General features: G+C 39.0%; 2 protein-coding genes across 2 annotated transcripts in view; one reads left to right on the forward strand and one right to left on the reverse strand.

The window, feature by feature from the left end:
- The window catches only part of LOC137621467 (neugrin), an 81,549-nt gene extending 79,150 nt beyond the window's left edge, over positions 1-2,399 (reverse strand). Inside the window, exon 1 of the mRNA XM_068351795.1 lies at positions 2,256-2,399. The gene's annotated coding sequence lies outside the window, so the exon portion shown is untranslated. The remainder of the gene's footprint in view (positions 1-2,255) is intronic.
- A 4,967-nt stretch (positions 2,400-7,366) lies between these two features.
- LOC137621989 (DDRGK domain-containing protein 1-like) overlaps positions 7,367-15,219 on the forward strand; it is a 34,564-nt gene continuing 26,711 nt past the window's right edge. The window contains exon 1 of the mRNA XM_068352480.1: positions 7,367-7,575. Within this exon, the coding sequence (XP_068208581.1) occupies positions 7,485-7,575 (91 nt within the window). The 5' untranslated portion in view covers positions 7,367-7,484. The remainder of the gene's footprint in view (positions 7,576-15,219) is intronic.

Raw genomic sequence — 15,219 nt, forward strand, 5'->3', positions numbered from 1 at the left:
CACCTGCACCGGAGGATCCATGACAGTTAAGTACCGAGAGTGCTGAACGTATAGAGACCGGCAGGTTTCAAAATTGAAAACAAACGACAATCAGGCGTTTCTCCCACAATGAAATAGGAAAAAAAAAAATACTATCGGTTACAATGGTATTTTGCACGAAAAACAGATCCTTGGGATAAGAATGAGACAAAATGAATCGTCCAATATTTCCGTAAGCCTTTCCTTACGATAGTTTCTACAAAAAATTTCTAAACAATATGGCCAGGAATGAATGATAATTTGATTAAGATCCCAGTAGTATTTTGATTGGAGGAGCGACATTAGTGGGAGGAGGAAATGCGCATTCAAGAAAATATTGTCACATTACTCAATGGGGAGGAGCCAAGAAAGATGAAAACAGATATACAAACTAACAAGAGCTACCTTGCGTGCCCATGGAAAGATATACACTAAACTTAGAAAGAGTCAAGAATTTCAATACCTGAAATATTATTTTTCTCTGTAAGTATGCATTAGCGACAATAATGTATTGAGAAGTGTTTTGTTATCACGTGCTTTACTCGGGAAAAATATTAATATAATAGATTTCCCATAATGGTTGAAACTGTAATAATACCGAGGCGGATCCTTATCTACTGGGGGGGGGGGGGGCTACAGCCCCTGCGACCTTCCTTACACTGCCGTATTCTTAACTTACACTGTCCCAACTAACTACATCATATATCTTTTGTGGATACAAAAGACGGTAAATGTGTAGGAGAGCTCCGCGCTTGATTTAAAAGTTTCTAAAAGTAGAAAACGAAAGAAAACAGTAAATTAGAGCTACAGTTACCTTGAAACTGTGAGATAATCCTCCTACAACCACCTAACTCTTACACAGAAAATGTAAGCATAAACCTACTACTACAATTATGGGGGACCCCAGTGGGAAGTGGGGTTTTTGGGTGGGGGGAGGAGGAGAAAAGTGATTTTTCGGGGCACTACCGAACCTAATACAACTACCTACCCTACCCTGGGGGCCATGTACCCCTACCTAGGCCTACCGGGGGGGGGGGCTCCGCCCCCCCTGCGACCCCCCTTAAGGCCACAGTAATTTTCAGGGCACCACCGAACCTAAGACACCCACCTAACCTAGCCTATGGGGCCCTGTACCCCTACCTAGGCCTACCGGGGGGGCTCCGCCCCCCCTGCGACCCCCCCTTAAGGCCACATTGAGTTTCAGTTCAAACGAAACAAATTCAAATGAAAACGCCTTTTGCAAAAAAAGGAACACAAACTTCAAATTAGTCTCAATATCTAACTTACCTTTGAAACAAGACACGAAAAAATTGCACCTCCTCTTCCTTTTCCCACGAGTAACCACACTACGATCACACCGGAATGCTAATTTGTTGTAATCTATACGGCACACATTTTCACAATTAGGGCACTTTTTCTCTGCCAAAATCAAACCATGACGTTGAGCAAATGCAATTAGCAAATCAACTTTCCCTGAATAATGTACACAAAAATCCCCATAAGAAATAAAGCAATTGTCGCAAGTGACACAGTCGGAACGGGATGAAGGTCCTGCTAATTGCTCCATACTTCACGGCAAAATGAGCTTTTCAGTTTGAAGGGAGATCCGAGACGTGCAAAAATATTCCTCCGCGGAACTTCACGTAAACTGTGGTAACTGGTGGAAAAATAGCAGGGATAAGTGAAGTAATAAGTGTCAGCATTGGCTAGATTTGTAAAAACCGCCATGATTGGTTTTCAAACAGTGTGACGTCAAGAAAACACCTGTTATTGGTTAGAATAGCATTGAGAACTAGTTTGCCATACGCAGTAAGGCGGTGAAACAGCTCATTTTAGCCAAGACATCACACAGTAAACAAAAACAAACACTTAGAAAAAATCCAGGTGAAACATAACTATACACACGAATATCTTCGTTAAATAGAAGCTGCTCATATTGACTATTATATAAGCGTTCTATATGATATAATAGTGAATTGTAGGTGTTTAAATTCTTCAAGATCTTCCGCGGAGCTCTCCTACACATTTACCCTTTTGTGGATACAAAATACATTATAAAATATACCCAAGCTGCTACAAAAAAAAAAAATTAAGAAATCATTTCACTTAAATACCTTGTAAAATATTACCCAGTAAGCTGCAAAGTAGAAGCCCTATCATCGGTTATGTTATTTCACCCATTACTTTTAGTAAGGTAAACTAAATAATCCATATTACTTGAGTCTGTATTTCCCTACCTTTGGTACATATGCTGTAGACACAAATTGTCACAAACGTCACTAAATATATTCTGTCGAAATTCGTAAACCGACAGAAACTTCACTTTTCGAGTCCAGTTTTCGACGTTTCTGGAGAGCGATGGTAGCAGTAGTGTGAATAAGATTATGCAACGGCTCACCCAGTCGTTCTAGTTTGCCTATTATAATTTGATATTCTTTTTGAAGTTATTTTTTTTTTACTTTTATTAAGAAAATATAGTTTATAAGCTCATTTTTACAAATACATATTAATATTATAAACATATATAACTTTAATATTGGTTTTCCCGATGTGGTTTCAAATTTTTCATTTGCATAGACTAACATTAGTCACTTAGAATAATAGATAATTTGATATACTTTTTTAAGTTCATTTTTTTATTAATAAAATATACAGTTTATAAGTTCTTTTTTTTCACAAATATATATTAATAATATAAACATATATACTTTAATATTGGTTTTTCCTATGTGGTTTCAAATTCATCGTTTGCATATACAAACATTAAATCACTTAGAATAATAGATAATTTGTTCTCTCTGTTGTTCTATATTTTTATAAGCCTTTGTTATTCTAAGTCTGAATTTTGACAATACCTTTGGAGAGTAAAATATCTGTTACTAAATAATCTTTATCTTCCTAGTATGGTCATTGTTTTAATCTATTCTAAGCGCTGTATGTTGGGCAACAAGATACAAAATACTTTTCATGATTAAAATTAGTCTTTCTTTATTAATTCTTGATTATTTAGACTTACTGCTACCGCTTTCGTGTTCTTTACATTGCCTATCCAAGGTGTTGCATATGCTTGTACTTGTCCAAGCTTATTACAAATTGCACTCTACTTATAACTGTTAAACGTCTGTTAGATAATATCAATGTTTTTTTGTTTGTGTGTGTGTGTGTGTGTGAAGAATATCCTTACCCGATAACTTCTTTTACTTATGGCCTCATTTGCCATTTGTTCTAATCCAATATTAGTTCTTTCTAAGCATTATCTAGATTAGTCTTTTGAGCCATCAATAGTAACAACTTAATATTTTGTTTGTTTTAGCTTTCATCCTTTTAACGTTGAATGTCTTCTACGGTATCTATACTGTAGAATTTGTTGAACATATTACTTTATTCACTTACAGACTATACACCACTCATGAGTTATTTTGATAAGAATTTTAATGGTTTATTACTACTTAAGGAATGGCGTAGAATCAGTCATGCATATGTAGGCTATATAAATTGGCTACCATTCTAAATGTCTAATTTTTAAATCCTCTCATTATAATTATTATAGCTTCTTTATGGCCAGGTATATAATTAGCAAAAATGGTTGATCTGTCGCAGCCCAGCCTGACAGACTTTTTTAGTTTTATACTTCTTCATATTTTTATATTTCTTAGGCATAATATAGTTACGTCATTTGCCTGTGCAATTCATTTCGTTATGGTAATCTATGAATACATCTAAAACTAGAGGGCTAGAGGGGCACTCAGTAGAACGCAGATTTCCGCCACGACAGCTTATTTCTCGGCCTTTTCCTTGACCTTTGACCTTACCATGTAGTAATTGTGTGGATTTTCATACACTCAAATATGAACCAAGTTTGAAGTCTCTGTGACAACAATATCCAAATTCTTAGGTCACTTACTGAAGAACAAGAGTCAACTATCTTAAAATGCTCACAACGTAATGTGAACTTACATATTTCCGAGTGTTCCTTAACAACTGAGTATGATGGATTACCGAGAGGGAGACCCGAGATCCGTTCTGATTGACTCTATATTGTCATCATTCCTGACTTTGAGGGCACGATCAGTGCTCCCAAAATAGCAAACTTGGTAGTTTGGACATGTAGATTTGTAAATGACTGACGATCTAATGGCAGTGGGCAGGCGGTCTTTGAAACGAATAAAACTATCTAATTTTCAAACTTGTTTGCTAAAATAAACTTAACAAAGACCTTGTTAAACAGTTCTCTAATACATATCCACAAATTGATTATATGTTTATTTTTGTGAACAAGTGTAAGAATTTTAAAATCTCTTCACATAAAATATTTAAGGTCTGACTTCAGTTGTAATACTTCTGCTGTCCTCCTTTTCGTAACAGACTGATTTTTTTTATTTAATTTGTATATATTTCTGAATAATTCTTTACTTATTTTATGTAATTTTTAATTTGAAATTGCATTGTTTCTTTTATCTTTACATTAGGCATCACTGATGATGACATTTGAAATGTCGAAACGTTTGCAATAAATATGTATATGGCAACATTAGTTTTTCTGTTTCTTCTGGGAATAAGATTACCTAGAAACATCCCCGTTTCTCATTTAATCATTCATGTTTCTTTTTTTTTCTAAAGCTGTTATGAACATGACCAGTAATTAGAAAATAAAACTAACTTTGCGTTACTATGACTAGAGTTTTGTTTTCTGAAATCTGCAGCATAAATCTCCGCACTCTTCTTAATTAGATATAATCATTGGGGTTTGTAAATTAAACAGCAGAAATAAGCACTTGTCAAAGATACTAACTGTAAATAAAAGCAAATAACATCTAGATCTTTTTATGTAGTTTATTAATTTCCTAGTTTCATTTCCTGTGATATTTTTCCATTAATAGTTGTTTTCAGTGTTTAATATACGGCTTAATTGGCTGTAATTAGAATTACTTAATTAAAAATGGTTTGCAAATATGCAATGTCACTTCCAATTACCTTCGGTGCAATACTTTATGGGTTAAGAGTTTATAGCAGACCATAGATCTTTTTTTCTTTCTTTCTTAGAAATTAGTAGCCTATTAAGTGAATGATACAATTAAAATAGTTTATCTGAAACAAACTAAGGATATTAAAGAGGGGGATTCAAGATAGCCTATTTTTTTCTTTTTCATTTTGGTGATATCGTACATATTTCAAACCCATATCGCTACCTGTAGTTTTTCCTTAATAATAATCCACCAGGGCATGACAACGCTCCTAACCAGAACTGTTTGAAACCATAACCTAATTATATATATATATATATATATATATATATATATATATATATATATATATATATATATATATATATATATATATATATAATTGACTATAATCACTTTGGAACTTAACGTTCTGAGTGGCAACTGTAAGCATTGCCGAAAGAAACGCATACAAAACAATGTACTTTGTTATAATAAGAATTATCTTGAATATACTGTAATACAGATATCTATATAAATCTAATGACATTGAGACAATATTAAGACATAGTGTAATTCCATGAAACACTATAACCTAGCCTAGAGCAAGAAGGGGACACAGTCATCCGGGTAAGAGTCTATAGTATTGGCATAAAAGAAAGAAAGAAAGAAAAAATATTGGGTGATTGCTTGATTTAAAGTTTTCAAGCATCCTGACATCTAAGGTCATTAACGCCGATAAAAAAAAGTTGGAAGATTGTGTTGTCACTCCCAAAATGCTCATAACATATTTAAAAATATAGGAGTAATGGACACTTCTTTATAAGAGATGCCAAATAAATCGAGGAATATTATCTCCGAGTTCGTGAAATTTTCGTTTTTGTAGTTGATCTTCATATTTGACTACTCAAATAACAGAACATCATTGGGAAAACTTTTGATATGACAAAACCTTATACTGTACAGTATACTCTATAATTTGTCTGAATAAAGGTATTGATAATAGTAACTGCAAAGTTATTTATTATTATTATTATTATTATTATTATTATTATTATTATTATTATTATTATTATTATTAGCTAAGCTACAACCCTAGTCGGAAAAGCAGATGCTATAATCCCAAAGGCTCCAATAGGGGTAAATTAGCCCAGTAGCCCAGTGAGGAAAGGAAACAATGAAATAGATAAATCATAAGAGAAGTAATTAACAATAGAATATTTTAATAACAGTAACAAAATAAAGAAAAAAAACTTCAAAATAACAAGAGGAAGATAAATAAGATAGAGCAGTGTGCCCGAGTGTACCGTTAAGCAAGAGGACTCTACCCCTAGACAGTGGAACACCATGGTACAGAGGTTATGGCATTACCCAAGACAAATGAACATTGGTTTAATTCTGGAGTGTCCTTCTAGATGAGCTGCTTACCATAGCTAATTTGTAAATTGTCTCTTATATCCTTACCAAGGGAAAGTAGCCACTGAACATTACAGTGCAGTAGTTAACCCCTTGAGCGAAGAGAAATTGTTAGGTAATCCCAGTGTAGTTAGGTGTATGAGGGCAGAGGAGCATGTGGAAAGAATGGGTTAGACTATTTGGTGTATGTGTAGGTAAAGTCAAAATGAATCTTGGCCAGAGAGAGGGATCCAATGTAGTACTGTCTGACCACCAATGGCAAGTCTAAGGACCCATTAACTCTCTAGCGGTAGTATCTCCATTTCCGCATTTAATACAGCAACACCTGAGTTTTTAAGAAGGATGCAACGTTCGCTTATATATGTATGTATGTATATATATATATATATATATATATATATATATATATATATATATATATATATATATATATATATATATATATAGTGTGTATATATATATATATATATATATATATATATATATATATATATATATATATATATATATATATGTATATGTATATATATATATATATATATATATATATATATATATATATATATATATATATATATATATATATATATATATATATATATATATATATATATTATCTGGAGCAATAATAATATAAAATCTGTAATACCTAAAATAAAATGAAGCACAAAATACTTTATCATTGAAGAAAAAGTTGGGCCACTGTTCTTAACTGTTCAGTTCAGAACTTCAAGTTCAGACTAAAGAAGTTCAGATTCAGAACTTCAGACAGACTAAAGAAGTTCAGATTCAGAACTTCAGACAGACTAAAGAAGTTCAGATTCAGAACTTCAGACAGACTAAAGAAGTTCAGATTCAGAACTTCAGACAGACTAAAGAAGTTCAGATTCAGAACTTCAGACAGACTAAAGAAGTTCAGATTCAGAACTTCAGACAGACTAAAGAAGTTCAGATTCAGAACTTCAGAGCCACAGACGGTAGAAGAAGAGTTGACCCAACGGCTGACGACGGACTCTCCAGCCTTCAGGTTGTTATTGGTTGAAGTGTCAAGTTATCAGCAACCACGTACCTGCCGAATCTGAAGGTGCCATAGCAGATGGGCCAAAAATGGACGATATAATATTATACGGAGGACTAATTCTGCTAGCTGCAGCCCTTCTGGGATACCTGTCCTTCTTCAAAACAAAAGATGCTAAAGGTAATATTGACTCAAGGTGTTATATAGACACTGCGTTTCTCTTCCTTTCACACAGCTTGGGCTAGCCTAGCCTACTCGTAGAGGACTTAACCGACTTACTTTACTTAATTTACTTAATTTAATGGCTGCTTTTCTCGTTTATGCCGTCTTTAGGTAAGATTTTGGTGTCCATTTTTATGCACTCTGAAGGAGGAATTGGCCGCTGATATACAAAGGCTCCTTATCCCTAATGAAAATGAGACGAGTTCGTGTATTTGATTTTGTAGGGGTAGATGTAATACTCTACTGTAATTTCTAGCCTCATACATGAACCATATCTTTATTCCTACTCATTATCTCGTGTTTTATCAATTTTTAACCATAAATATTGGGACAAACCACATGTTCATGAGTTTTCGTACTCCCACATTAAAAACACTTATTGGGGATCCAAGTGTAAAACTTGGGTTTTTGGTCAGAAGGTCATAATAAACACAATATTACTAATTGGAATAGTATATGGCTTATGTAAATGGTGTAAAATTAAAGTACGGCAATGACCTACAGTATAATTTATATTCTGTCCGTTAAATGGATTTTGCTTTGCTGTGGCTCGCTTTTTTTACTAATAAATATTGTCTCACTGCTGCTCTGGTCTAGCAAGCAGTACATGGAAATGATGCACACGCCAACTATGTGGGTCGTTTCGCTGATATTTTTTACTTTCAGATAAGAAACAATATCAATATAGCCTACTGAGTGGAGGGTGTATTAAATATAATCAGTTTTGAAAAAGATGAAATTCCAAAATGTTTTGATGTAGATGAAATTCCAATCAGTTTTAAAATAGATTGAACTTCCCTGTGGGAGATGTCCCCCTTGTGATGGTGGTCATACTAGAACTGAAGCAGAGAGAGGGTTGTGGAAGTGCTCAACAACATCTGTGACTTATGCATAAAAAAAATCAGAACAGCTGTCAAAAGCGAATGCAAGCAATGCGAACAGTAACCCTCAATCAGTCTCCCAAAAGTAAACAATGGACTTTGACAATTAAATCGTGGTGTTAATAGTTTAGTCAATTGATTAGTAAGTTATGTCCCAACCCAATTAGTCATATAGAGAAAAATTCCAAAATAGCCAGTACTTGTCCACTTCTTAATGCAAATTACAGTTTCTCCGGAAATTAAAGTATCATATATTAATATATTAACCATTAATAGGTAATTGGAATGATTCGGAAGAAAATTTTTGGCAGTCTGTTTTATAATTAGGGACATTTTAGAATTCTATAAGTTATGACCAAAAAACTATATTCTAATAGGGAATGAAAAACAAGGTTATGGTGTAAACTAAGGTCCTCACCTAACCTGATCTAGGACAAGTGTCCTTATCTACCAGAAAGCTGTGTCTCCTGCAATCCCCCTAAGACAAGTTTTAACCTTATGGGTACTTAGTTTCTAAAACTTGTTTATTTCATGTGTATTTATTAGTTTAACCCACTCTCAAAACTCAAAACTTGGAAAATATCTTGTTCTACTGATTAAAATCTTCAAAACTGTTCAAAATACTTATAGATACACAAGTAATGCCTCTTATTCCTCCCAAAAAGGAAATGAGTTATTGTTTGGAATGTTCCCAATGAAGACATCTTTACTAAATGAGTATCAAACTTTGGAAATGTTGTTAAACTTGTTGGCGATGGAGCGGAGCTGGCATTTGTTAATGTGGAGGAAGGAGATGGGTCAAGAAAAATTCTTAGACATCTCTGATTGGAGTTGAAAATTTCTACCAGTACTAATAGTACAGAAAAAGGTAAATGAAAGTCTGGACAAGAGCACCACCTGGTTGAAATTTAATGAACTGTGCCCATGAGCTTCCCTTGGCAGGAATACAGATTAAAACAAAACTAAGTCAAATATAGAAAAGTACTGTACAGTAATAGTGAAAAAAGAGAATTTTTAACAAAAATTAGTACAGTACTGTATCTAGGTTATTAGTAGACTCCAATTATAGGTTACTGTAATGGGGCTCAAAATAGTGGATTTGAAGAGATCAATTTGATAGTGTAATTTCCAAATCCAAATTATTGTTGTACTATACTGTTATAAAAGCCTAAATGTGCGGTTTCACATTGTATAAGCTAGCATAGAGAAAGGTCTGATCTGTAAGGGTTAGGCTAAGGTAGGTTTGTTGCCTTTTAGGGTAAGCTGCAGTTTACCTCATAAGGAAATCAGAAAATGTAAAGTACAAGGGTGCATGCAATGTTGACCAAATCATGCCTAATATAACCAAGGGCACTGAGTCCTTGCTTGACTGGGGTATGGACTTGGGTATAAACTTTACCTTTTTCAATATTAAACTTACCCGATAATCATGTAGCTGTCAACTCCGTTGCCCGACAGAATTCTATGGAGGGATACGCCAGCTATCACAATACTAGAAGGGGGTGTAATTACCAGCGCCACCTGTGGCCAGGTACTCAAGTACTTCTTGTTGACACCTCCTCAATTATTCCTCTGTCGTGCTTCCGGCAAGACGTTCTGGGATACGCTTATGTTCTTGGAGTATTTTCACGACTTTGGTGAAGTATTTCTCTTTGATTTCGGCTGTCGCTTTACTGGAAACTTCTATATTAGCTTAGTTAGCTTTTGGAATTAATTTGATTAATTTTGGTGACGAGAGAGTATGAACTCTCGTTCACCTTTCAATGGCCGACCCTTCCCTTAGACGGAAGTGTTGGTGTCTAAGAGAGTATAGACTCTCTTTCTTAATTTTGCTTAACAAAAGTTATAGATTTATTTTATATCTCTCCGCCTCTTATAGGCCTCTTCGATTAACTTCCTTTTATTATAAACTCATTAAAATTAATTTTTATATTTGTTTATATTCGACCTTCCTAATAGTAGGCGGTCTTTTACCGAAGTTAATAAACTTTGAGCCCGTCATTTCGGTTTTACCTGTTAACATATTATGCTATTTCCACCACAGAGTTTGAAAGATTTTCTTTGACAGTCTCGTACTGTTTTCAAAGTTGAACTAACGTTTTGTTTTGTCTCTGCAGTTGTTGACGTTCAGAACGTTCAACTTGCACTCTATCGTTACGATAGAGAAAGAATGTTCACGGTTTCACGTTGCAGTAAGAGTAACCGTGTCTAGCGTTTTGTTCTTTCTTTCTTAACTTAATGGTTTTGATCCTAATAAAGGAACTTTTCAGTTTTTTCCTTTAACAATAATATGTTTTAACGATATATATGATTGGGCTCTTCTCTCAGGTTCTAAGTCAAGAGAGAGAGAGAGAGAGAGAGTTAGAGACGGAGGGAGAAAGAGGATAAGCGTTTCATTCAAGCCTGCCAGGCGTACGAGTAACGTCGTTATCGTTTTTGCTCTTCTCCCTAGTCTCTTTAGGGGAAGAAACTAAACGTTTCTAGAGTGATCTAGTGTTTAGTCTCTTTCCAACCACTGAATTATCTTTCATTAGATTTTTCTGTTACATTGTAATTCTGTTTTCGCAATTACTAACTTTGAGAAAGGATAGAATTGCGTATTTCAGGTACAAACCACTTAAAGTTTCGAGTTCAGTGAAATAAGTGCAAACAGAAATCAAAGTGATAAGTGATTAGTGCGTGAGGGTACTTTTGTGCGCGCCAGTCGTCCTCCCAGTCCGGGACCTCTTGCAAGCTCCCAAGCCCAGGGGAGAAGCAATGTCGAAGGGCATAAGGGTTCAGCAGGCCTTGATCGGCGCACAGAAGTATTCTCGTTGGTTGTGGGCGTGTCTTACCGAGACCGTCACTCCCACCCGCAGACGATTGAGCCCTTATTTTGCTCGTCTGCAGAAGAGATTAGGGGAGAAAATAAAGGCAGAGTAACGCTGGTCTCAGGTCTCAAGACCTCTTAAACGTTAAGTCCAGACCTATGCCAGACGTACGAAGTTAAAGTTCACAACCCGAATGCAGTCATTGGGTTAGCTCTGACTCTCCTCAGTCATTAGTTGATTACACTCCGCCTAAGAGGAGTAAGGTTCTGCCACAACAGATCTCTGCTGTTAAGGCTTTACCTCAGCAGAACTTAGTGTCTGCCGACCCCAAGTTTACTCTACTGCAGTCCATACAGTCACAACTTTCGGTCTTGATGCGTGAGTGTCGGGCTGAGAGTGTTGCGCCTCCGCCTCCGCCTACACTCCCCCCCGCCTATGATCGCTCCGCCTGTTCACAGTACCTCCTGCCAGGCGTACGATGTTGTGAACTCTACTACAGTCCATGCAAGCACAGCTTTCGGACTTGATGCGTGAGTGTCGGGCTGAGAGTGTTGCTCCTCCGCCTCCGCCTACACTCCCTCCACCTACACTCGCTCCGCCTGATCACAGTACCATCTGCCAGGCGTACGATGTTGTGGACTCTACTACAGTCCATGCAAGCACAGCTTTCGGACTTGATGCGTGAGTGTCGGGCTGAGAGTGTTGCTCCTCCGCCTCCGCCTACACTCCCTCCACCTACACTCGCTCCGCCTGATCGCAGTACCACCTGCCAGCAGTTCCACCTGCCAGGCGTACGATGTTGAGCCACGTGCTGAGTTTGCTGTTCCCTGTGGTGTTCAGCCTCCGCCTTCCTTAAGGCAACCTTTACATTGGGATCAGGAGGATTATACCTCTCTTCCTCCGCCTCCACTTGCTGCTCCACCAGTGATGCAACACTCGGTTGAGGTACAACAACCTCTCCCGTCCATGAGTCAGTCTCCTCAGCTCTTGCTGCAGCGAGCTCAACCCTCCACAAGGCAAGCACCACAACACCTTAGCCTTGCGCCTCAGGAGCCTCAGCTTGCGAGACATTTACCTTGTTCTGCGCAGCCTCTTCCTCATCGCGCTCCGCTCACACCACAGGAACTGGAACTTGCTACTCCGCTTCCGCCAACCGCTCAGCAAGCGCAACCCTTGGGTTCAACCACTCATGCTAGGAGTCAGCCTCCTCCACCCATGCGCCTTCCTTCTGCTTGTCTTTTATTCAGCCTTTGCAGACTGAGCCTCAGGTGTTCCCTCATCGGAGTCTTGAAGAGGAAACCACAACTATTGTTGTTCCAGCTTGTTCTGACTCTGCTGTTCAGCATACCTTACCTCCATTTTCATACCATGGTTTAAACCCCATGCAAGCATGCATAAAGCACTCTAGCACTGGTCATGGAATTTCTGAGAAATGTTAAACGCCATGCACACGCTCTGCTTTCCTTACAGCAGGCTCTGCTTACAGCAGGCTCTGCTTACTACATGCTCAGCATTCAGCATGCTCTGCATTCAGCATGCTCTGCATACAACATGCTCTGCATACAGCATGCTCTGCATTCAGCATGCTCTGCATACAACATGCTCTACATACAGCATGCTCTGCATACAGCATACTCTGCATACATCATGCTCTGCATACCTTACCGCATGCTTCTCAACACATCTTGGGTTGTTGCCAACTCACTAGACTGTCAAGCAGTTTCATAACGTTGCCTTCTAGTCTGCTGCTTTTGCACCAGTGAACCCTCACTGAGAGAACTTAGCTTTTCTAGGATAAGGTCCCTGTAGATGAGAAAGTTCTTTTCTCCCTCCTTCTGATATTCCCTTGAGGACTCTGTCATTTGGAGGGAGCCTTTAGCTGCATAACCTCTTATGGACTTTTATTTAAGCATAACATGCTTACAGGGAAGGTAATGGTTCCACTTCAGCCGCTAATCCCGTCTGTTACCACACCTGCTCCCATAGACCTTGAGCTGTGTTGCATGACATGCAGTCCAAGCTTAGTCCTTGTTAGAGGATTTTTTGTTTACGGAGTCAATGTGTCACGGGGAAGACGTTCAACAACCAACAGAAGGGACTTGTTGTGACGCAGTGCGGCAACCTCAGCAACCCGTTAAGGAGTTGTCTGTACGACCCAGACAGTCTAGACAGATTCGGGTTGTCACTGTACTTCCTCGCTTGCCCATGATTGATAGTTTACAGACTGTGCAGCAGTATCATGATCTTGTGTCCGGCTCCGTCAGACGACTGGCTTTTAAGAGCTCCCACAAGTCGTCGCTGTCTGGAGATTTTCAATGGACTATGGATCTGACCAAGGAACTGGGCCTCCTGGTCAATTTTGAGGAGTCTCAGCTCGTTCCATCCCAGACCATTGTCTCCTTGGGTATGGATCTTCAGAGTCGAGCTTTTCGGACTTGTCCGTCGGCCCCAAGGATCTTCCAAGCCCTAGAATGCATCCAGAGCATGCTGAGAAGGAACCGATGCTTAGTCAGGCAGTGGATGAGTCTAACAGGGACACTTTCATCGCTGGCCCTGTTCATCGAGTTAGGGAGACTCCACCTCCGCCCCCTTCAGTATCATCTAGCTGCTCACTGGATAAAGGACATGACGCTAGAGACGGGCTCAGTTCCTGTTTCCGAAGAGATGAGGTCTACTCTAACGTGGTGGAAGAACAGCATTCTTCTCAAGGAAGGTCTACCATTGGCTGTTCAGACCCCCGACCACCGTCTCTTCTCGGACGCATCGGACACGGGCTGGGGTGCGACACTGGACGGACAGGAATGCTCGGGAACATGGAATCAGGAGCAAAGGACACTTCACATCTATTGCAAGGAGTTGTTGGCAGTTCTTCTGGCCTTGATAAACTTCAAGTCCCTCCAGCTTAACAAGGTGGTGGAGGTGAACTCCGACTACACCACAGCCTTGGCTTACATCTCCAAGCAGGGAGGGACTCATTCGAGGAAGTTGTTCGAGATCGCAAGGGACCTCCTCATTTGGTCAAAAGATCGAAAGCTCACGCTGGTAACGAGGCTCATTCAGGGCGATATGAATGTCATGGCAGATCGCCTCAGCCGGAAGGGTCAGGTCTTCCCCACAGAGTGGACCCTTCACAAGAATGTTTGCAGCAGACTTTGGGCCCTGTGGGGTCAGCCAACCATAGATCTATTCGCTACCTCGATGACCAAGAGGCTCCTCTTGTATTGTTCTCCGATTCCAGACCCAGCAGCAGTTCGCGTGGATGCCTTTCTGCTGGATTGGTCCCATCTCGACCTGTATGCATTCCCGCCGTTCAAGATTGTCAACAGGGTACTTCAGAAGTTCGCCTCTCACAAAGGGACACGGCTGACGTTGGTTGCTCCCCTCTGGCCCGCGAGAGAATGGTTCACCGAGGTACTGCAATGGCTGGTCGACGTTCCCAGGACTCTTCCTCCTAGAGTGGACCTTCTGTGTCAACCTCACGTAAAGAAGGTACACCCAAACCTCCACGCTCTTCGTCTGACTGCCTTCAGACTATCGAAAGACTCTCAAGAGCTAGAGGCTTTTCGAAGGAGGCAGCCAGAGCGATTGCCAGAGCAAGGACGACATCCACTCTCAGAGTCTATCAGTCTTAATGGGAAGTCTTCCGAAGCTGGTGCAAGGCCAATGCAGTTTCCTCAACCAGTACCACTGTAACCCAGATTGCTGACTTCCTGTTACATCTAAGGAACGTAAGATCCCTTTCAGCTCCTACGATCAAGGGTTACAGAAGTATGTTGGCAGCGGTTTTCCGCCACAGAGGCTTGGATCTTTCCTCCAACAAAGATCTACAGGACCTCCTTAGGTCTTTTGAGACCTCAAAGGAACGTCGGTTGTCCACTCCAGGCTGGAATCTAGACGTGGTCCTAAGGTTC

Source organism: Palaemon carinicauda, chromosome 28 (genome assembly GCF_036898095.1).
Source record: "Palaemon carinicauda isolate YSFRI2023 chromosome 28, ASM3689809v2, whole genome shotgun sequence".
NCBI lineage: Eukaryota > Metazoa > Arthropoda > Malacostraca > Decapoda > Palaemonidae > Palaemon > Palaemon carinicauda.